Source organism: Bos javanicus, chromosome 6 (genome assembly GCF_032452875.1).
Source record: "Bos javanicus breed banteng chromosome 6, ARS-OSU_banteng_1.0, whole genome shotgun sequence".
In the NCBI taxonomy this organism is placed as follows: Eukaryota; Metazoa; Chordata; class Mammalia; order Artiodactyla; family Bovidae; genus Bos; species Bos javanicus.
The window spans coordinates 114807183-114830504 of record NC_083873.1 but is presented as its reverse complement, the minus strand read 5'-3'; the positions used below and the strand labels follow the sequence as shown (position 1 = coordinate 114830504).

Below are 23322 nucleotides of genomic sequence, written 5' to 3'. Positions count from 1 at the left end.
CGACTCTTTGCGACCCCATGGCCTGTAGCTCACCAGGCTCCTCTGTCCATGGGATTCTCCAGGCAAGAATACTGGAGTGGGTCGCTGTGCCGTCGTCCAGGGGATCTTCCCGACCCAGGGACTGAGCTCTGGTGTCCCACACGACAGGCAGAAGCTTCTCTGGGCCACTAAGGCCCTCCTGCAAGTAAGCGTGTCCCGTGGGGGCACAGCTCTTGTAAGTCTCCACCGTGCCAGCCTGGGGAACCGCCAGGGGGCAGCATGGTGACCACCCTGAAGCCAGGCCCAGAGTGGCCCCCGAGATCAGAGGCACCGTTCTGAGGGGATGCTCGATGGACGGGACGTGGAAGCAGCCTCACTAGGTCCCTGAGCCTTTGAAGGTTCTGGGGCCCCTCCGCTCCCTGCCCCAGGCTGGGGCTCGGATAGGGGCCAGGGGCCCGCCTTGCTGGACATGCCGCTGTCCCTGCTGGTCGCGGGGCACATGCCCAGCAGAGGGCGCCCGGGATGGATTTGAGTCCCTGCTTCCCCCACTTGCCTGCTGCCTGCAGGGCAGCGTTGTGATGGAGTGACTTTTTGTCCAGAGACCTCTTGTATTTTAAAAAAAGCAGTAACAATTTGTAGGTAGATCACAGGAGCACCTGAGTCTGCAGGAAGGCTGTTTAGAAATCAGCGAAGTGAAATTTGCTCATTTGTGTCCAACTCTTTGCAACCTCATGGACTATAGAGTCCATGGTGATTCTCCAGGCCAGAATACTGGAGTGGGTAGCCTTTCCCTTCTCCGGGGGATCTTCCCAACCCAGAGATCCAACCCAGGTCTCCAGCATTGCAGGTGGATTCTTTTTTTTTTTTTTTAATTTATTTACTTATTTTAGTTGGAGGCTAATTACAATATTGTGGTTTTTGCCACACATTGACATGAATCAGCCATGGGTGTACATATGTCCCCCATCCTGAACCCCCCCCATCTCCCTCCCTATCCCATCCCTCTGGGTCGTCCCAGTGTACCGGCTTTAAGTGCCCTGTTTCCATGCATCGAACTTGGACTGGCAATCTATTTCGCATATGGTAATATATATGTTTCAATGCTATTCTCTCAAATCATCCCACCCTCCCCTTCTCCCACAGAGTCCAAAAGTCTGTTCTTTACATCTGTGTCTCTTTTGCGATCTTGCATGTAGGGTCATCATTACCCTCTTTCTAAATTCCATAGATGTGCGTTAATATACTGTATTGGTGTTTCTCTTTCTGGCTTACTTCACTCTGTATAACAGGCTCCAGTTTCATCCGCATCATTACAACTGACTCAAATGCAGGTGGCTTCTTTACCAGCTGAGCCACAACAGAAGCCCAAGAATACTGGAGGGGGTAGCCTATCCCTTCGCCAGGGGATCTTCCCGACCCAGGAACCGAACTGGGGTCTCCTGCATTGCAGGCGGATTCTTTACCAGCTGAGCCACCAGGCAAGCCCGTCTAGAAATCAGAGGCAGGTGTAAATTACGTGGATTACTTTTAGTCAAATAACTCTGAAAGCAAGATAGTAAAGAGCCCTTGGGTGAGCTGTTGAGCCTCACCTTCAAGATGGGCTGCAGGCATCCTCGCACCTACTCAGTGGCCCCTTGGGAAGCGTCTGGTGGTGGGCGGGGTGGGGGTGTGTGCTGAGACCTGCTGGGTGTCTTTGGTCCCAGGTGGGGCCGGGAAGGAGCAAGGAAATTGTTAGGACCTGACGTGGGGGGCCCAGGAGGGAAGGGGTGCAGGGCCGGGAGCCAGACACACTGCCTGTTCACATCCCCGTGTCACACCCGGTGCCCCCCAGCACACGCAGGCGCACACACACACACACCTGTGTCCTCCACGGACCTGGGATTCTGGCCTGCAGGCCGGGCGGCATTCACTGTCGGTGACTCAGAAAAGAATGTGTGAAATTCTGATTTCGGTTAAACCCCAAGCGACTGCTTTTCCAAGTATAAATACGTTCAGCTTGGTTCCATCCCCTGTGTGGCAGGGGCGGGTGAGGATTTTCCACTCCTTAAAAAGGGTGCTCCATGTCTACAGCGGCAGACTTGGAAGAGCATCCCGCGGCCTTCCAGTCACGGGCTGGACCACACGGGCGGCGTCGGCACCGCAGCCAGGCCTTCTCAGAACGCAGGGCTTGGAGGCCCACGGACGCCTGCTGCGTGGCCGCCTCCAGGCCAGCGCTTTCAGACGCTCAGACCTGACCTGTGTTTTGTACACCGGAGGGAGACCCCTGGCCTGGACGCTGGTGGAGGCCTCGCGGCCTGATGTGCAGAATCCTAGTCGATTCCGAGGCATCTGGGAGCGGCCTCCAGTTGCCCCTCCCCTGGGCCTCGACTCTTCCCCAGTGGCACCGGCTGTGTCAGCCCCAGGCTGTCCCTGGACCTGGGGGACCGTGCAGACTGTACCAGCTCCCAGGGGACGAAGTCTCACTCCTGGCTGGCTCATCCATGGCCCTGTCTGCTCGGTTCCGGGCACACGCCCCTTATTATAACAGGATGGCTTAGCTCCCATTGAGAGGCAGGATGACTCAGCGAGCGACGTGGACGGGACCACCCGGTGCTTGTCACGGGGAGGGGCGGGGAGGCATGGCAGGCCTCTCAGAGGAGGTGGCAGTGCTCAGAGGAGCCACCTGCCAGTCTGGAGAGGGCATGGCCAGCTTGAAGGTCGCAGGCAGATGCTACATAGTGGGGAGCCTCGAGGAGCAGGCAGTCGTCCCGTCAGAGGGCTTACTGCATCCTCCTGCGGGTTTCAATTCTGTTGGTCCCTGGGATCCAGAGTTCTCGTGCCAGGCGTGACCATTCAGAGCTGAAGTGTGCCGAGGCCTCTGCCCCTGTGTGCAGGACAGGGGGCGGCGGAGGGGGGACAAGGTGGGGTTTGGAGAGACCAAGGCGGAGACTGTTGAGGAAATCAGAAGAGGCACAGACCGTGAGGACGCTGGGTCGGAGGTGGAGGTGAGCGTGCTGACTCTGGACGGTGGTGGGTGCCGAGCGTGGCCTGGGGATCCGGGGAGGGGCCGGAGGTGAGCTGGGGGCGAGGAGCCGTCCCCCTTCTCTGAAGGGCGCTGCTGTCCCTCACAGAGCTGCTTCCTGTGGTTTAGTAAGAAAGGTTCCACATGGCGCTGAAAATGCTTAGAAACCCGATAAGGCTCTATGCTTGAGTGCCTTAAGTCGTGTCCACTTTAGTTGCATCCAGCTCTTTGTGACGCCGTGGACTGCAGCCCGCCAGGCTCCTTGGTCCATGGGATTCTCCAGGCAAGAATACTGCAGTGGGTAGCCATGCCCTCCTCCAGGGGATCTTCCCAACCCAGGGATCAAGCCTGTGTCTTTTATGAGTCCTGTATTGGGCTTCCCTTGCGGCTCACCTGGTAAAGAACCCACCTGCAATGGGTTGGGTTCGATAAAGAATCTGCCCGCAATGCGGAAGACCTGGGTTCGATTCCTGGGTTGGGAAGATCCCCTGGAGAAGGGAAAGGCTACCCACTCCAGTATCACAGCCTGGAGAATTCCATGGACTGTATAGTCCATGGGGTTGTAAAGAGTTGGACATGACTGAGTGACTTTCACTTCACAGTGGTCAATGATGCTAAGTATATTTGGGCTTCCCACGTGGCTCAGCTGGTAAAGAACCCACCTGCAATGTAGGAGACCTGGGTTCCATCCCTGGGTTGGGAAGATCCCCTGGAGAAGGGAAAGGCTACCCACTCCAGTCTTCTGGCCTGGAGAATTCCATGGCGTCCATAGGATCGCAAAGAGTCCAGCACGAATGAGTGACTTTCACTTTCCTAGATCACTCTGGGCTCCCCTGGTGGCTCAGAGGTAAAGCATCCGCCTGCAGTGCGGGAGACCTGAGTTCGATCCCTGGGTCGGGAAGATCCCCTGGAGAAGGAAATGGCAATGCACTCCAGTATTCTTACCTGGAGAATCCCATGGATGGAGAAGCCTGGTAGGCCACAGTCCATGGGGTTGCGGAGTCGGACATGACTGAGTGGCTTCACTTTCTTGGAGGCACGTTCTTTCCCACTCACGCCACTTGGGAAGCCCTCGGTGCTCTAGCAACTGTTGACATCGATGGTTTGGGGTTTTTGTTTGGCAGTTTCCGCACCACCTGCTACTTTGTACAGCCTTGTCCCTGGACTCCTGTGAGTTAGAGTTTCCTTCCCGACAACCATAGAAAACACCTTTGATCACTGACACATGCGCACGATCCCTGGGGATGTGTGGGCAGGTGTGTTCTCCAGCTGCTCAGGGGGGCTGACCCCTGCGTCTGGAGCCCCGATGGGACGGCTCGTCCTCCTGCTTGACTTGGGAGGTCTGAGGCCCAGTTTGCTGGCCCTGTCGCCCCGTGTGGGAGACTCTGGTGCGGGGTCCCAGTGTAAGAGTCAGAGATCCTCACGTTTAGGAAGAAGGTCCGCGTTTCCTGCTGGGACCTCATCTGGGCTTGTCCGGCCACTTCGAGGGCGTTCCCTCCCAGCGTAGGAGGAGCCTGCGTGCAGCCCTGAGGCCTGAGCCTGGGGGGCAGTGGGGGGCGGGGTCTCCAACATTACCAATAGATGGCGACCGATTTGTTTCACGCAGAACCCACCACTGGCACCACATCTTTTGTTTAAGCTTTCTCTGGGCAGGCTAGGCTGTCCAGTGGTTAGGACTCCACGTTCTCACTGCTGAAGGCCTGGTGGGTTCAACCCCTGGCCCAGGAAGTAAGATCGCTCAAGCCACGCAGTGCAGCAAACAGCAGCAACAACAAACGCAAAAACAAATCAGTGAATAAAGCCGGCTTTCACAGGTGGGAGGGTGTGCTGAGATGCCCCGTCTCCCACGGTCTTCCCTCCTGCGTCTGCTCTCGGGGTTTTCCAGTCTCTAGGGGATTACCTCCCCTTCTGAGCTGTCCCCTGCTTTGATTTGACCAGGTTTCGGGAGTGGGAGGTGAGCCCCAGGGCCGTCCCCGCGGTTTAACCAGAAGCCGTGTCCCCACACAGGTTCGCCATGTTCCACAAGGTCAGGATTCCCCGCCAGGACCTGCTGAACCGCTCAGGAGACGTCACCCCTGAGGGCGCCTACGTCACCCACGTCAAGGTACCGGAGCCTCCAGGGCAGGGGGTGTCTGTGGGTGAGGAAGCCGTCCCCTCCAGGTCCGCAGGACGTGCACCCCGCCGTGGGGGGAGGAGAGTTGCCAGGGGAGCCAGAGGCCTATGTGAACCTCTCCAGGCTCAGGTTCTGGAGCCTCCACCAAGGAAGGGGGTGCCTGGGTCCACCACACCCCTGGGGGCCCAGGAATGACATCCCCCCTCCCCAGTCCTCACCAGCCCCCTGGGGTTACAGATGGGGAGGCTGCCCCTACCAGCGCTGTCCCCCACAGCGGGGAGAGGAAAGGGTTGCTGGGCCGGGCACCCACGGGGCGACCATGTCCTCCGCATCTGGGACTTAACCTTGCCCGGAAGTTCACTGAGGGTGGACATGTAGGGGCCTGGCCCTGGGCCCTTTCCAGGCCTGGCCAGGTCAGGGTGGCTGAGCCCTCCCGGTCCTGAACCCACAGCCAGGATGACCCAATGCCACACGTAGGCTGCTTGGAGCCGAGAGCAGGGCTTCAACAAATGTGTCAAGTGCCTTCCGATCAGGAGAGAGGCTGGAGGTGACAGAGGGGCCATTCAGAAAAGGAAACAGTGATATGAAACCCAGGAGTACGGAGGTAGATGAGAGAACCCGGCGGAGGGGGTCAATCCAGCAGGGTTGAATATCAGTGAAGCAAGCGGCATGCGGGGATGGAGAGAGCCCAGAGACGGTTTGTAGAAACAGTGGAGACAGAGGTCTCTAAATTACAGAAGGAAGACTGCCTCGACTCGGGGGGCCCCACACAGTGGGTCAGGGGCTGTTTCCCCAGGCTCACTGTCGAGAAATACCAGAATCTCAGAGAGAAGACCCTGAGCCCCCCCGGGACAGGAGGCAGAGCAGCTCCCGTGGGATCCAAGCCCCTTTACCTCTGATTTTCCCCGCACTGCGCTGCCCGAAAGCAGTCAGGGAAAGGACGTTTCTTACCACGGATGGAAAACGACTGTACACGTGCTTTTTCCAAGCGCAGCTAGGATGCCACTCGTGCGCGAAAACACAGGAAATATTCATGGCCAGGGGCCTGGAAGGCGGCCGCACAAACACCAGAGAGGACATCGTTTTGGAAGAAAAGCCTGAATAATAAAATAAATGAAGCGGGAGAAGCAGCAGGGGTGAGGGAGGCGCACGTGATCGCGTCACTTGGCGAGACTGTCGGCCGATGTACCCGAGCGCCGCCCCTGGGCCTGCAAGCGGAGCTGCTGCTGGGGACCGTGGTACGCACCTTGGAACTTACAACAGACTGGAAACAGATGCACACAGGCAGTTACCTAGTTTTAAACCCTGGTGCTGGGAAAGATTGAGGGCAGGAGGAGAAGGGGCCGATGGAGGATGAGATGGTTGGATGGCATCACTGTCTCAATGGACTTGAGTTTGAGTAAACTCTGGGAGTTGATGATGGACAGGGGGGCCTGGCGTGCTGCAGTCCATGGGGCCACAGAGTCGGACACAACTAAGAGACTTAACAGCAACAACAAAAGATCACAGAGAACAACGGATGACCATTCCGATGACCATCACAGCCCTTGGGATGGTGGCTCAACGGGGAGGCAGGAATCCCGGATTCTGGGGGGATGGCGCCCTTTTTATGAACAAGACGTTGGTGCCAGCTCTGTTCTCTGCCCTCACCTCCAGCCCTGCTCTCGGCACAGCCGCATCTGGTCCTCAGTGAGGTCGAGAGCAGGGCTTCCTGCCTCCATGTGGCAGCTCGTAGGTCTGCACAGATGGCGTGTCTGCCCAGAGCCCCTTCCCTCGTGTGGGCTGGGTGTCCCCCATACTGTCTGTTGATGGGCACACTGGCCCCCTGCTACTCAGCCCTCCTGGCTCCAGGACCCTGTGTCTGGGGTGCCCTGGAGGCTGGGCCTGGGGTGTTGAACGAGGACAGGCACGCTCCTCCAGCCCTGTGCCCATCCCTGAGGTGGCCCACGGTCCCAGGTCCTCTGCCATCTGCTCTCCTCCCACAGGACGTGGGGCAGCGCTTCAGCGAGTCCCTGGGTAGCCTGTCGTCTGGCCGGGTTGCCATCGTGGGCACGTCCGTCGTGAACCTGAAGCTGGCCGTGTCCATTGCTCTGCGTTTCTCGGCCACCAGGCGTCAGTTTGGGCCGACGGACAAGGAGGAAGTCCCGGTGCTGCAGTACCCGATGCAGGTAGAGCGTCTGCGGGCGTGGGTTCACTGGCTTTCCATCCATGTGCAAACACACCGCCTCTCTTGGGTCTCTACAGCTGGGTCACGGGGAGCTAACCGGGCCTCTTCTGGAGTTACAGTGTGACGCCAGGCCCCGGGAAGGGGCGCAACCTCGCAGGCCACAGATGGGCTCCACGATGGTCTTTACTTGAAATGAGGGGCCTGGAGGGTGCGCTCTGGTGAGGCGGGGCAGGGGCCAGGTGTGCACGCTCACCCTGTCTCTGGGGCCCTGCACATCCAGGCTGTGCTCTGGCACATCCCTTCATCCTGGGACACCGTGGCTGAGTGGGCACGGTGTTCATGGTGGCGTCTTTTAGCAGAGGGGACACTCCCCTCTCCAGGCCCTCCACGGTCAAGGCAGCCTCGAGTGGCAGGGGGTGTGCCCCAAGCCGAGCATCACCTGGTCAGCTGGCCGGGGTGGGGCTGGGCGTGGCGTTGGATCACAGTATGCCTCCACCAGCGTCTCTGCATCCCCAGCACTTCCATGCCCACCACGCAGCTGCCCTGCGCACCAGGTGGGCTGGTGGTCCCCAGGTCACAGGTGGGGCCCCAGAGGCAGCAGGTAGACGAGCCCCAGTCTTGGGCCCAGTGATGTGTGAGCAAAGGCGCATTTGAGTGAGAGTTTCAGGACGTTGTAACTGGATCGAATGTGTTTAACCCTTAGGACCACGAACCTGGTTTAACACCAAATGAGCAAGCGAGGAAGAGCCTCGTGCCTAGTTTGTGCCTGGCCGACACGCAGCATCCACCACACCGCTGGGCCCCGTGGTCCTCGTGAGGTCACAGCACGCCCCGCTGCCTGGGCTTGAGGCCTGGCCTCAGCGGTCAGCTGAGCCCACCCGAGCCCCACGCGTGGGCTTCTAGCCCCAGTCCAGCCGCCCTTGCTGTGCGCCCCTGGGCGAGGCACTAAGCCTCTCTGCGCTCTGGTTTTCTCCTTTGCACGTTGGAGCGGCGATCACACCCCGCTGTGGGTGGTTGCAAGGACAAGCCACGTTAGGGCAGCGGCACGGTGACCACACGCAGGGGTCGCTGGCAGTGGTGGTGGTGACTGCTCTGGGCCCTCTCAGCCTCCCCCTCCATCCTCGCGGCAGCAGACATGCGCTGCTGAAATGGACGTGCTCCCTCAGCCTCCGGGAGCCTGTTTCCCCTTCTGGCCCAGGGGCAATCGCTGTCTTCCTCCTAGGCTCACAAAGGGCAAGGCATTGCCAGGTTGGCCCCGTGCTCGGGCATGGTGACCTGGCTGTCTCAGTTGTATTCTGGTTCAGTGTTTACTCTGGCTGAGGGATCACATGGCCAAGACAGCAGAGAGAGCAGTGCAGGGCAGTGCCCGTGGGCGCCTCTCCTTGAGCGGGCCTGTCGGGGTGGCCGGGCATCAGGGGGCAGGTGCCGTGGTGGGGGGGTGGGGCGTCCGGGAGAGGTGAAGGGCCTTGTGCACTAACGGGACCGTGGGGGTGGGTTCCAGCCGCCCCCGCCCTGCTGAGGACACGGAGTGTTCAGGCGGGGATTTGTCCATTTCAGCAATGGCGCTTACTGCCGTACCTGGCCGCTGCCTACGCCTTGGACCACTTTTTCAAATCGCTCTTCCTGGATCTGGGGGAGCTTCAGCAAGGCCTCCTGGGGAAAGACCGGAGCGTCAGGCAGGTGAGAGCCCCCTGCTTTTTCTCTGCAGCGTTCATCCTCATTTAAATCTCACTGGGTTTGAACAGGGCAGGCTCAGCCTTTCTTTCAAAACAACATGGGTGTGTGGATCTGCAGGGATGACGCAGGCTCGTCCGACTTGACCCCTGGGCCGTGTCCTCCCGAGCCCGTCGAGGGGACGGGGGCCTTTTCGGCACGTGTCCGCATCCCCCATTCTCAAGGACATGCTGACACGGCTCCTGGTTCCTGTCTGTGAGTTCAGCTGTTGTTCTCTTCTGGAGAACAGGATGCTTTTGCAAAATCCACATTACCGGCCCCTCCGTGGATTTCACGGTTCTGATCCTTTGGTAAACAACCCCACAAAAGGTCTGCGTCCAGCTGACTGGATGTGAGCTGACAGGCGTGGCTTTGTGCCAGATGCGAGCGTGCAGACCTGCTGAGATCAGCCCCTGTGCACAGAAAGGGTCTTCTGCTCATTTCTGTGTGTGGACGCCTCACGTGTTGATTTTTTTTCTGCTTCACTCTGCCTCCTGGGCATTGCGAAAAGTCACAGCGCAAGTGCATCTGAAAATTCATCAGAAATGCTACAGAGGGCGGGCTTACCAACCACGCCCTGAAAAGCCTGTATCGAATTAGCACATTTTGGAATATCCAGCATAGACACCCAGGCGTCAGGAGGCGGAGGGTGAAGGGGTGGGGGGCTGGCAGGGTGCACAGCCAGCCGCACAGTCAGGCTGACGTGACCCCAAGGACCGTTTCATCAGGAATGTGGAGCTAATGCATTTTTTTTTTCCCTCAAACATGAGTCACTGAAGTTTTGCCAGCTGACAATGGAATTGTCCTGTTAACAATGTTTTCAAGTGTCACCATGATCTATTTTTTTTTTCCTGAAGCTCAGAAAAAGTAGTTCAACCCAGGCATGGGTTACAAGGTAGCGCTTCTGTGAAGCTGAAAATGCTGCAAAAGCACATCACCCTATGCAACAGGTGTGTGTGCCGGCGTGTCTGTATTGTAACTGTTGTTACTGAGGATCATGTTGAAGAGAAAGAATGCTTACTAGATGTGTTAAAGCTAGGGATCCTGAGCCGGGCCTGCACAGGGGGCCCTGAATGGCCAGGGCTTTGTAGCCCTCTGGGGCTGCCCCCCACCCTCTCCCCTGGGGGCAGCGTGTGGGCAGCGTGTCGGCGCCGTGTCAGTCCCATCCCTTGGGGTTCCTCCTCGTCTCCCCATGAACGACGGGAGCTTAAACAGCTGTTGCTCAGGCTCGCGCTGTGAACTTCATATAAACGGAGTCATGACGCGTGTTCCTCCCAGATCAGCCTCCCCACCAGGGTTCACCCACTGAGCTGCCGCGGTGGTTTATCTTCAGTGCGAGGAAGCTGTGTGGCTAGACCGCAGGGTATGCATGTGTAGATGAGTCCTGTTTCTTAAGCTAAAACTGGGTTCCTGCTATTGCAGTTGTCAGCCACCTGGGGTCAGACTGGAGGGGTGTAGGTCTTTGAGGCTGAGCTTGGACTGTCCCCTGCCCTCCGGGGTCGGAGCCTCTCTTCCCCTGATCTTGTTGGCTTCTCTCCCTCCCAAGGCCGAGCTGGGACGCGAGATCCACGCCTTGTCGTCTGCCGGCAAGCCCCTGGCCTCGTGGACGGCCCAGCGGGGGATCCAGGAGTGCCGCGAGGCATGTGGAGGACACGGCTACCTGGCCAGTAGGTCTCAGAGATACGTGAGCTGGTTTCTGTCCTCATCCCTACCATGTGACTTAGGGGTCAGCGCACGACCAACCAGGGGTCAGCACACAGCCAGGGGTCAGCGCATGACCGGCCAGGGATCAGCGCACGGCCAGGGGTCAACGCATGACCAACCAGGGATCAGTGCACGACCAGGGGTCAGCGGACGACCAACCAGGGGTCAGCACACGGCCAGGGGTCAGCGCACAGCCAGGGGTCAGCATATGACCTGGATCAGTGCACAGCCAGGGGTCACCACATGACAAGGGGTCAGCGCACATCCAACCAGGGATCAGCGCATGGCCAGGGGTCAGCGCACCGCCAGGGGTCAGCACAGGACCAACCAGGGGTCAGCGCACGACCAGGGGTCAGCATATGACTGGGATCAGCGCACGGCCCGGGGTCAGCATACGACCAACCAGGGGTCAGCACATGGCCAGGAGTTAGCGCACGACCAGGGTTTAGCACATGGCCAGGGGTCAATGCACGACCAACAGGGGTCAACTCAAGACCAGGGGTCAGCACATGGCCAGGGGTCAGCGCACGACCAACCAGGGGTCAGCACACGGCCAGGGGTTAGCGCATGACCAGCCAGGGATCAGCGCACGACCAGGGGTCAGCATATGACCGGGATCAGCGCACGGCCAGGGGTCAGCACACAGCCAGGGGTCAACGCATGACCAACCAGGGATCAGCGCACGACCAGGGGTCAGCGGACGACCAACCAGGGGTCAGCACACAGCCAGGGGTCAGCGCATGACCGGCCAGGGATCAGCACACAGCCAGGGGTCAGCACACAGCCAGGGGTCAGCATATGACCTGGATCAGTGCACAGCCAGGGGTCAGCACATGACAAGGGGTCAGCGCACGACCAACCAGGGATCAGCGCATGACCAGGGGTCAGCGCACGGCCAAGGGTCAGCACAGGACCAACCAGGGGTCAGCGCACGACCAGGGGTCAGCATATGACTGGGATCAGCGCACGGCCAGGGGTCAGCGTACGACCAACCAGGGGTCAGCACACGGCCAGGAGTTAGCGCACGACCAGGGTTTAGCACATGGCCAGGGGTCAATGCACGACCAACAGGGGTCAACTCAAGACCAGGGGTCAGCACACGACCAGGGGTCAGCGCACGACCAACCAGGGGTCAACTCACGGCCAGGGGTCAGCACACGACCAGGATCAACACACGACCAGGGGTCAGCACACGGCCAGGGGTCAGCACACAACAGCCTTTGGGCCAAAGGCTTTTTCTGTGGATAAAGATTTTTGCAAATAGTGATTTATCGGCGCCCGGCTGTGACCACTCGTTTACACACTTCCTGTGGCCGTGTTCCTTCTCCCCCTGCAGAGCTGAGATGTCTCGGCAGAGCCTAAAACATTTACCGTCTGGAACTTTCCAGAGCAGGTTGGCCGGGCCCTGCCCTCGTCTCATCCCTCGGTTCCCTGCCACCTGATGCTCCTTGGCCGAAACCTGGGGGTCACGAGGCAGCGTGGAGACTGGAAACCAGATCGGAAGGGAGCTTATCGTGCATTCGTCTGAGTTGGAACTTTCTGGTTGATGACTTGGCAGTACCCTGGCATGTTTTGTTCCCATGAAGCACTCTGAGACTTGGCGTTCACTTCTGTTGGCACCGGCGGCTGTTTGAGCAGCTGGTGGGTGGTGCACAGGGCAGGTGACCCACAGGCCAGGCCCAGATCCTGTGTCCTCTGTCTCTGCCTCTGCTGGCCGCTGGTTGCGTATCTGAGGGCAAGCTGCCCCCGCACACCGCTCCTTGGTGTTCTTCTCCATAAGATGGGGCTGATGAGAGCATGGCACGACAGACGTTCTTGCAGCGAGTGAGTGAATGAATACGCTTGAAGGCTTTAGACAATGTGGGGCAGGCAGCCTGTGCCCTGTTACTCTGGTCTATTATTATTATTATAAGAGTGAAAGTGTTAGTCAACCCATCATGTCCAACTCTTGGACTGGAGCCTGCCAGGCTCCTCTGTCCATGGGATTCTCCAGGCAAGAATACCGGAGTGGGTTTCCATGCTCTTCTCCAGGGGGTTTTCCCGATGCAGGGATCAAACCCGGTCTCCTGCATGGCAGGCAGGTTCTTTGCCGTCTGAGCCATCAGAAAAACCCGTTATTATTATAGTCCTGCTTATTATTTGCAGCTCACCTGCCTAACTTCCCATGTGCTGACCTTCAGTCACCGATGGGTAAAGTCTGGTGACTCAGGCGAGACGCCAGTGGAATTGGCAGAGACCTGTCCTGACAGCTTATTCCTCTGCAGCCTTGTAGCCCCTGGTTGAGTCTGAGCATCTCGGCGACACTCTGTAGATAGCCGTGAGCTTTTGGTGAAGATGCGTTCCGGTTCCTCCTCATGTGGGGGGGGGGCCCTCAGCTTCTCCGCTCTCTGTTCTGACGTGTGGGTAACCACAGCGCCACAGAAGTTCCTCACCCGTGTGTTTTGTCTTCTGTGCACTGTTCTTTGTAGTTTTTGTTTGTTGTTACAGCTCATAGAGACGCTATAAATAGTTTAGAATGAGGAGCTTGAATCATGCAGCCCGCAGACAGCAGAAATGACTGAATCAAGTACCATCACATAATTCCTTCTGGGCTGAAGCCAGTGGGGCCAAACTCAGGGATAAATGTAAAGCCCTTTAATCTAGATTTAAATATCAGTTTCTAGTCGTCTCTCTAAGGTCGCTCTCAGGTATTCACGTTCAGTGCTCTAACTGTGGCATGGGGCAGCCAGTCAGTGGAAGACGGTCAGGGTGTCATAGGCGACCACAAGCCTCATACCTGCTACAGAGCACCTTCACACCCTCTTGGGCTGTTCACAGCAGTATGAGAGTGTGAGAAGTTAGGGGTCCTACCCATTCTCCCATCTCAGCCTCACATCTGGAGAACATTCTATTAGTACACCGAAGACCTAGGTGGGGAGGGTCTGGGAAGAATCCTTTATGAAATCTGCGAAGGAATTGGGTTATTTCACTGGTAGGAAAGGCAAGAGAAAAAGAAGCGTTGTCTTCAGATATTTGACGTCTTGTGTACAGAGAAGGGTGCCTTTAGTTGTACGAGGAAGGCGGGCACCCTCCCAGACGGCCCGCTCTGTCGGTGGCCTCCCAGAGGGAGCTTTGCAGGTGATCCGTGAGGCTCGTGGGGGTGATGCGTCGCTGGTGGCAGTGGGTGCTTCCTGAGTGCAGCACAGGGCTTCCCGGGAAACTTGGGGTGCTCCCAGTCTGTCCTTGAAGAGGGAGCAGCCGGATGGGTAGGGCACGCCGCTGGCGGGGGGTGGAGCTGCACCTGGAGAGGGCAGGAAGTGCTTCGTCCAGTCAGGCCGGGCCTGGGACCTGGCCTCAGAGTCCCAGATGGCAGGGGTGGGGCCATCTCTCCCGCCCGCACCCCAGTGATGCGCACACCCCCTCGCAGTGAACCGTCTGGGCGACCTCAGAGACGACAACGACCCCAACTGCACGTATGAAGGCGACAACAACGTCCTGCTGCAGCAGACCAGCCGCTACCTGCTCGGCCTGCTGGCCCGCCGGGGCCCTGGTGAGGCGGCCGGCCCTGCGGCCTGGGGCGTCCCCGGGCCCCCGAGCCGGCTCTTCCGCCAGGGTGGAGTCTGTGTTCACGGCCGGCCCTGCGGCCTGGGGGCGTCCCCGGGCCCCCGAGCCGGCTCTTCTGCCAGGGTGGAGTCTGTGTTTACGGGCAGGAAACATTGATCAGATGGGGCTGGACCAGCTTCTGAAGTGACGGGCCGGGGCAGGTGGCGGTGTGGGGGAGGGGGATTCGTCTTCCAGACACGCCCTGGGGTGGGGGGTCCTTGGCTCTCCCTGGAGTCACCGGCTGTGCCCCTAGGTGGTGCCCGCATCGAGAGCCCCCTGAAGACCGTGGACTTTCTGGATGGCTATGCAGACATCCTTGGCAGGAGGTTCGAGGGCTCCAGCCCCGAGGACTTGTTGGACTCCTCAGGTAAATACACGCCCTTCCCTGTCTCCAGGTGCGCTGTGCCCGGCGGGAAGCAGCCTGTTGCTTTGCCACCTCATTCATTCAATGATGATTCATCCGCGGACACCTCCCTGTGTCAGGTGCTGACGCCAGCAATGGAGAGAAGGGAGCTTGCTCCCCCCTCCCTGGAGTCCTGGCTCCCACCTGCCCCCCTCTCCCGGCTTCACAGTGAGTGGTCAAGGAGAGAGGTCACAGAAAGAGCAGGGGTGGTTACAGCCCCTCCCCTCCCTACTGCAAGTTAATGATGTCTGAAGGATGCACCTTCCTCCCCCAAGGGCCCACGCGTCTTTCTGTCAAATCCTGTGTCCACAATAGCAGCTTCACGCCACAGCGGAGCCCTGCAAAGTCCTCACCATCCGCTTTGTGGGATTCAGTGAGCGTGTGTCCCTCTGCCCCCCAAGAACCCCTGTGGCCAAGCACCTCGGGGCCCTCTTCTGTGGTCCCACCCAACCCCCAGGCACACGCTGCCCTCCCTCCCCCATAGGTGGGCAGAAGCTGACCCTCTGGCCGGTCACCCAGGAGCTGGAAAGGCAGCCCAGCTGCCAGAGATGGAGGGTGCTGGGCCTGTTGCTGGACCCGCACCAGCTGCGGGGCTTTGGGCGCGTCCCCCATCGTCCTGCCTCGCCGCAGACTGGGATAGCACCGCCTGTGCTGGCTGGTGAGGCGGGTGGGGACACATGGGTGTAACCGGCACAGCGCTCGGCTCCGCGCGGGGCTCGGGACCGGCCCGCAACATGCGGGCACCCCACCCTGTGCCAGCCGCAGTTTTCATCACAGAAATCACTGTCGAGACGCCGTTACGCACCCCCAAACACTGTTAGCAAAGAGCCTTCGGCGTGGCGGGAGGGCACCTGGCTTAGAGTGTGCGCATCCCCCGCGGTCCTCTGGACGAAGGAGCCGCCTCCACGCACCTGAAGGGCACGTGACCCAGCACAGCATCCCCGGCTGTGGGCTGTGGGGGTGTGTGTGTGGCCCTGTCAAGCCGCGCCGCTGCCCAGGTCTCCAGGAGAGGAGCTTCGGCCGCCCAGTCCACGCCCGTGGCCAGAGAGAGCGTCGGACCCGGACCGGGCCCACTTGCCAGCGGGTCGTTCCTCCATTTTCATCGACAGCTTCAAGCAGAGGCGCTTCTGCTCGTCGCTGCTTCGGCTCCCTCACCACCCTTTGCTACAGCTTTTCTGACAGTACACCTTCTTCACCTCTCTTTTTAAAGAGCTGGGATGATGCTGGGACACCCCCAAAGGTCTTTCTGATGGTTCTGGAGCCCCCAGACGTTGCTCTAGGAAGCCCAGGAAATGACCTCATCATTCTAGTAACGTCCACCCCACCGGAATGTCCCCCCTCCTCAAAGCCGTCCCCCATGGTAAAATCAGAGCGTAAACACGTGGTCGGCCAGCTCTTGGACGTGTCACGGGGCCTGCTGTGCCCCCGGGCCTGCTGTGTCCACCCCCCACCCCCACCCAGGCCTGCCACACACACCCGCCCCCCGCCCTTCTCACCGGCACTGTGAACGCAGAAGCTGCTGTGTGCACAGCAGCAGGAAGGGTGCCAGGGCAGCGTCATCTGTTTTTCCTGCGAGTGCTCTAATTTTCACTCGTTCCAACCAAGTGAAAACATCTTCTGGAGGGAAGAGCACAAGCAAAACTCATCTGGCAGAAGAGGCTTGGCGTGGAAGCAACCCTGACGACGTTCTCCATGGGGAGAAGGGAGCCCGAAGCTCATGGCCCTCCCTTCATCCTCAGGGTGCTTGATCATTTAAACCCAAGACCTCGGGGCCGGGCCTCAGCTGCATCTTTGGTAGAAGTCCCACGAGTGACGTGTGACCCTGGGGCTCTGCAGGACGGGACACTCGGGACCTTTCCAGGGTTGAGCGAGGCCTGTTTGCAAGGTCAGGAGATTTTTTTTTTTTTCCCTTCAGGAATTAGAAGGTTTATTTGGAGCGGGAGGGGCAGGGCGGCTCTCCGCCCGCTGCCTGATTTATGTGCTGTTGGGTGCGTGTGTGCCGAGGATGCGTTTAACAAATGGGCCTGAGCGCTGGGGAGCCGCACATCACGTGATCACGTGAGACCCAGTTCTTTCCTCTCGTTGGCTCCTCACTCACAAAAATATTAGATAATTGGAGTGCAGTGGGTTGGCTGGGCTCTCCTGGGGGCTAAGACGGTGAAGAATCTGCCTACAATTCCGAAGACTGGGGTCCAATCCCTGGGTTGGGAAGAGCCCCTGGAGAAGGAAATGGCAACCCACCACAGCATGCTTGCCTGAAGAATCCCCATGGACAGAGGAGCCTGGTGGGCCACAGTCTATGGGGTCGCAAAGAGTCGGACACCACTGAGCCACTAACACTCAGTGGGCTGGCTGCTCTGACCGCTGTGTGGGTCAGAGGGTCACAGGTCAGTCGGGGTGCGTTGCATCTTGTGTTCAGAGAAACGGCTCAGGCTCTGGAGTCAGCTGTGTGACCTCAGACTAGATGCTTACCCTCTCTGATCCTTCATTTCCCCGTACGGTATTAGGAGGAAGTGCCCTCTCTGCAGAAGGCAATGGCACCCCACTCCAGTACTCTTGCCTGAAAAATCCCATGGACAGAGGACCCTGGTGGGCTGCCGTCCATGGGGTTGCGAAGAGTTGGACACTACTGAGCGACTTCACTTTCACTTTTCACTTTCATGCATTGGAGAAGGAAATGGCAACCCACTCCAGTGTTCTTGCCTGGAGAATCCCAGGGACGGGGGAGCCTGGTGGGCTGCTGTCTATGGGGTCGCAAAGAGTCAGACACGACTGAAGCGACTTAGCAGCAGCAGCAGCAGCCCTCTCTGCAAAGACACTTTGTCCAAGTGAGAGCACGTTCACGGGTTCAGGGGGTCGGGACATGGACGTGACTTTGGGGGCCCCATTCCAGCCACCATACTTGGCAGAACTCTGGGAGGGGTGCCCTGTGTCAGATTCCGCACCCCCAGCCTGCCTTGCTAGGCTCACACGTGCTGTGTGAGCTGGTCAGGCTGCTTGCAGCCTCTGAGCCCTTGACTCCTCAGGCCTGAGATGGAGCGTGTGCTCGTTAATGAAGAGCTCAGCTGTGCTGCGCGGTTTGTTAACAGATACGGCAGCACGAAGCGGTTGGAAGTCTGCAGCAGTGGGTACCATGGGATGTCCTCCCAGGGAACAGGCTGTGCCACACGGAGGGAAATCCCAGGGCCCCTGTGTCCAGCCTCTGGGTCCAGGCCCAGTGCCCCCAGGTCGGTCCTGGGGGTCCAGAGCCCAGAGCAGCTGTGGGTCCCTCAGGCATGGGCCCTCTGCCTGGGGAGGGGATGAGAGTGTGGACCCAGAGCCTCGCAGCCAGCTCAGACCCCACCCCCACCCCCTGCTCCCTCGATGTGTGCCTGCGTGCCTCCTTGTCCCCTGGTCCTCACTGGAGGACGCAGGAACAGCCCTGCCGGGCTGGGTGTTCTCAGTCACCCAAGCCCTCAGAACCAGTGAGATGTGAAGACAGAAGGACCCACAGATGCAGGCACAGCACTGGGCCGGGCTGGGAAGATGGGGGTCTCCCTCCAGCCCCTTCCAGCCGGTCCCTGTCCATCCACACCCCTGTCAGCAGCTTCCTCTCCTCTCCCCTTAAGAGCCGGAGGAGGAGGCCTGAGGTGCGGCCCAGGGCCCGGGGCCTGGCCCCCCAGGTGGACGGGGCGCCACTCGTCCACCACCTGCCAGAAAGTCGCCCTGATATCGTGCAGGTCTGAGTTTCATCCGGACTCTGCATCCTCATGGTGGATGAGGTGGTTACCCTCAAGGGACCACAAAGAAGGCTGAGCATCGAAGAATTGCTGCTTTTTAACTGTGGTGCTGGAGAAGACTCTTGAGAGTCCCTTGCACACCAAGGAGATCCAACCAGTCCATCCTAAAGGAGATCAGTCCTGAATTTTCTTTGGAAGGACTGATGCTGAAGTTGAAGCTCCAATACATTGGCTACCTGATGCAAAGAGCTGACTAATTTGAAAAGACCCTGATGCTGGGAAAGATGGAAGGCAGGAGGAGAAGTGGGTGACAGAGGATGAGATGGTTGGATGGCATCACCGACTGGATGGACATGAGTTTGAGTCAACTCCGGGAGACAGTGGAGGATGGAGGAGCCATGGGGATGCAAAGAATTAGACACAACTTACTGACTGAACAGCAACAACCCCAGAAGGGGCTCCATGACTCGTGGACTCTGCGGTTGCTAGAACCGTGTAGAACTAGGGCCGGCCTCACAGCAGAGCCAGGAAACGCCCTCCCCCTTTGCCTGTCTCAGCCTGACCACCACGGAGGGGTGGGAGGCGGGTGGGACCCGTCTCACTCAGCATGAGGCTGGGCCGCGGCAGGGGGAGACGCCCTGTACTCACGGGTCTCTCCGTCTCTCACTCTGAAGTCCCGCTGGCGGCATACGAGTGGCTGGTCTGCTACCTGCTCCGTGAGAGCCACCAGAAGCTCAGTCGAGAGAAGCGCTCAGGGAAAAGCGACTTCGAAGCCATAAACGACTGTCAGGTACGTGTTTGTCTCGGGAGTTGCTTTTCTCAGGAGTTGCTCCTGATTCCCGCACCGCCACATCCTCTCGGGCCTCTGCTGCCGGGACCAGCTATACACCTGAGCCAGCTGAGCCCTGAGCCCATCCCTTTCCCCTACCCTGTGTGGCTGGTGTCCAGACTTGGACAGCTCAGAGCTCGTCTCTGCCTGAAGTATTCATAACTTAGGCTTCCCTGGTGGCTAAGCTGGTAAAGAATCTGCCTGCAAGGCGGGAGACCAGGTTCGATCCCTGGGTCAGGAGGATCCCCTGGAGAAGGGAAAGGCTAACTCACTCCAGTATTCTGGCCTGGAGAATTCCGTGGACAGAGGGCCCTGGTGGGTTACAGTACATGGGGTCGCAAAGAGTCGGACACTACTGAGCTACTGACGCTTATTCATAACTTGTTAAAACGCAAACATACTTGGAAATCAGAGCACACCAGAAATTGATACCTGGGTCGGAATGTTTTTCCTGGGCCTGGAGGTTTATCGGGGATGACGATTCGTGAGAGAGGAACCCGTGCGGGAAGCGAGGAGCGGGCCTTCCTGGCCCGCAGCGTCCAGCTGCCGGCATCTCTTGGGAGTTCTTCATGATCACGGAGCGGCAGAAACACTGGTTATGGAGCAGCTTGGGCTGTGCAGGCTAGGACTGCCCCCGAGAGTTTCTGTTCTGTGCCCCCCACCACGGCCCCAGCGCAGGCACCTCATAGGACCCCTCACGGGCGCTGGCCCAGGTCTGTTAATACTGTGGGCAGATCTCTGATGGCAAGGAAGGTCGTCCAGGAGAAGTTAAGGGTGGGCACTGAGTGTGAGGATTCGGGAGAAGGAATCAGAGGGTGCAGGAGCTGGAACAAGGCTCTCCCCTGTGGCTGTTAGAGCTGTGTGATTTGGGGGGCCCCAGCAGCACCCAGGCCTCTGCTCACTAAGATGCCAACAACACTCCTGAATTGTGACGACCCCAGACTATCTCCTGATGGTGCCAGATACCCTGGAGGGGCAAACTGGGCCTGACCAAGAACCCCTGAGCCAGTGGGGCCTCCAGTCCGGGGAGCAGGTCCACTCTGTGGCTCTGGGAATCTCTGTTCTAACGCGTCTCCCTTCAGACACTTCCTGCGTGCCCCTGGCCCAGTGTGGCTGCCTTCCTGGGTCCCTGTGACCCTCCATGCCCCCCACGCTCCGCTTTCCTGGGTCCCTGTGACCGTCCAGGCCCTCATGTCCCGCCTTCCTGGGTCCCTATGACCCTCTAGGCCCCCACGCCCCGCCTTCCTGGGTCCCTATGACCCTCTAGGCCCCCACGCCCCACCTTCCTGGGTCCCTGTCCTGGGCCGTCCAGGGCCCCCATGCGCTGCCCACGCACCATGTCCTCCATAGCTGTTCATTGGGATTCTCAGACAGCAGCTTGGCGGCCCGATGAGAAGCCAGGCGAGCCGTCCAGCCTGGCCGTGGTGCCGTCACTGGGGTCAGCTGTGGACACGGTCTACACCGGAGCATGGTCCTGGCCTGGGCAAGGAGGTCATGGAGGGCAGACCCCCAGGGCCCGCGTCCCCAGGTGGCTGATGGCCTCTGAACTTCTCCCAGAAGGAACACACAGCAGCCTGTTTCGTGTCCGATTCCAGGGATTGAGACCGGGGAGAGGAGCTCGTGGGGCACGGAGCAGGCACTGGGCCCATGAGGTCAGTCGCTGCTCCTCACGGCAGCGCCCGAGGGCCGGCTGCCTCGTGTTCCCTCTTCACAGACCAAGATGCTCTGCCCTGGATGGGAGCCACTTGCCTGTGCGCACATGCTCGTAAAAGCCAAGTGGATTTGGAAGCTGGCCCCTTGACTCCCAAGAGCTGAAGGACCGAGTAGAGGAGGGCAGAGTTTGGACTCAGTCCTCGGCTGGGACTTGCTGGGAGAATCTCCCCAAGTGGAGACGAGCCCATGGCATGTGAGCGCATCGGGGGGTGGGCATTAATTCAGGGACGCCTGCTCTCGCAGAGGTTGAGGGCGCACACGGGGGCCGGCCTCCCTGCGCCAAGTGTGTCTCCACAGTCGCCAACGGCCTGACCTTGTTTCACCCTCGGAGTCCAGGGCGGACTGAGGTGATGCCCTGGGGGGCTCTTAGCTTAGTGCCTGGCCCGGGTCAGCTTCGTCAGCTTCCCTCCTGTGAGCATGCTCCCCTCTCTGCGTCTCTCCCTCCAAAGTCAAGGGTACCCACGACATGGTGTGCATGAGAGGGTAGCTGCCCTGAAGGCCCGGCTAGCTCTGCAGGCAGGACACACGGACACAGGCCATGTGACCTGGTGGCGTCAGAGGCGCAGTGGGGTCTTCGGATCAGACCAGGCAGACTGGCCTGGGGAACATCCTCCCCTGAATTCCCTCCCGAGGGTGCCTGGTTCTCAGGCAGTCCCTGGGAGAGCCTTGGCCTCAGAAGTGAGGACCCACTGCTTGCCCTGAAAGTCCAGAGGAGGCCTTGAGCCCAGAGCCGTGCCTCCTTGGCGACCACGACCCACGGCCTCCCCGGAGCATATTCTGGACCCTGTTCTTTGGATTCTGGCTGATGCACATGTGTGCTCAGCTGCTTCGTCGTGTCCGACCCTTTGCGACCCCATGGACTGTAGCCCGCCAGGCTCCTCTGTCCATGGGGTTCTCCAGGCAAGAATACTGGAGTGGGTGGCCATTCCCTTCTCCAGGGGATCTTCCCAACTCAAGGATTGAGCCCAGGTCTCCTGCACTGCAGGCGGATTCTTTACTGTCTGAGCCATCAAGGAATTCTGGGGCAAAGTCATACAGGCATTGAATAGGGGTCTCTTTCCTCCCCAATCCCGGGTCACCTCTTTGCTGGATGATTTAATTTCAAAAGCAACCATGCTCATTATAACAAATTAGAAATGCATGTGTAATTGTTCTAATTTAAAAAAACCAAACCCAGTAAACTGATAAACTAGAGAAGGGGAAAGAAAAGCTGGCAAGCAAAGCTAATGATGAGCAGATGTGTTGGCTATTGGTTAAAAAAGAAAAAGCGGGGGCTAGAAGACCTGTGGTGACTTCCTGCTTCCACAAACCGAGCCAGCATCGGGACTCACACGCGAGTGCAACCCGGCTGGCCCTCCGTGGAGCCGTTCCCTCCATTCCGGACGTGATGGGAGTGGGAGAGAGGGGCTGTTTCCTTGAGAAAGTTGGGGGGCGGGGCGGGGCCGGGCCCCAGGAGGGGCTGCCGTTGCTTTCAGGTGAGTCCGGGGATCGTGTGGAAAACCTCTGTGGTTCCCAGTGCGAGAGAAGCGACCTTGTGCCCTCGGGAGCCCACCTCCCAGGGGACGCCCCCGTCCCTAGGGCCAGGACGACCCGGGCGAGCCCCTGGTGGCTGTGTCAGCTGTAGGGTCACACAGGTCCCAGGTAGCGCTGAGCTGAGCGGGGTCGCTGGGCCCGAGGTCCAGAGCAGCTGCTGCAGGCGGGCTTGTGTTCCTGCCGGCCTTCCCCAGAGGCGCTGCCCAGCCGCGGCTGGCTGTGCCCTCTCACCCGGGCGCTGCCGGCACGCACACCCCCGTGTGCCCTCCCCGAACGCGCGCACCATGCCGTTGCAGGTGTACCACTGCCGGCCCTTGGCCCTGGCGTTCCTGGAGCTCACGGTCGTGCGCAGGTTCCACGAGCACACGCACCAGCCCCGCGTGCCACCCCCGCTGCGGGCCGTGCTCCGGCGTCTCAGCGCCCTCTACGCCCTGTGGTCCCTGAGCCAGCACACCGCCCTGCTCTACCGAGGTGAGACCCCGCCCCGGAGCCGCGTGGGGCGCTCCTTCCGCGCGGCTTACTGAGCGCTCGTCACGGGGAGCAGATGAGCCCAGAGGCCATGGGTAGGGGGGGGAACCACCAGGGGCACAGCAGCGCCAGGGTGGTGCCCGTAGGGCTGAGCCATGGCGGGCAACCCAGGAGGGCTTCCTGGAGGAGGTGATGAAGGGCTGATTCCTGGAAGATGGGTGGAAACAGGATAAACCTGAGTTTCTTTGAAACTTTGTTTTCGTTATCCTTCTAAGGAGCATTTTTTAGACGTTTTCCCAAAGCATCCCCATGGCGTGTTAATACTAGAGCTGTCCTGGGTACCTGCTCATGCCCCAAGCGTGTGTCTGTGCTGTCTGAGGAGTACATTTTCCCCTCCC

General features: G+C 59.4%; 1 protein-coding gene across 5 annotated transcripts in view; it reads left to right on the top strand.

Moving 5' to 3' along the window:
• The window catches only part of ACOX3 (acyl-CoA oxidase 3, pristanoyl), a 49569-nt gene that overhangs the window by 19373 nt on the left and 6874 nt on the right, over positions 1–23322 (top strand). For 4 of the 5 annotated variants that reach the window (XR_009737174.1, XR_009737175.1, XM_061420945.1 and 1 more), the window contains exons 8-15: positions 4988–5084; positions 7079–7261; positions 8818–8940; positions 10520–10640; positions 14084–14206; positions 14513–14626; positions 19056–19171; positions 22753–22927. Coding sequence is in view for 3 of the 5 variants with exons in the window: in XM_061420945.1 (XP_061276929.1) it covers positions 4988–5084; positions 7079–7261; positions 8818–8940; positions 10520–10640; positions 14084–14206; positions 14513–14626; positions 19056–19171; positions 22753–22927 (1052 nt within the window). In the remaining 2 variants the exon portion in view is untranslated. Of the gene's footprint in view, positions 1–4987; positions 5085–7078; positions 7262–8817; positions 8941–10519; positions 10641–14083; positions 14207–14512; positions 14627–15146; positions 16043–19055; positions 19172–22752; positions 22928–23322 lie in introns of those variants that run through there. The other variant, XM_061420947.1, reaches the window with a different exon arrangement.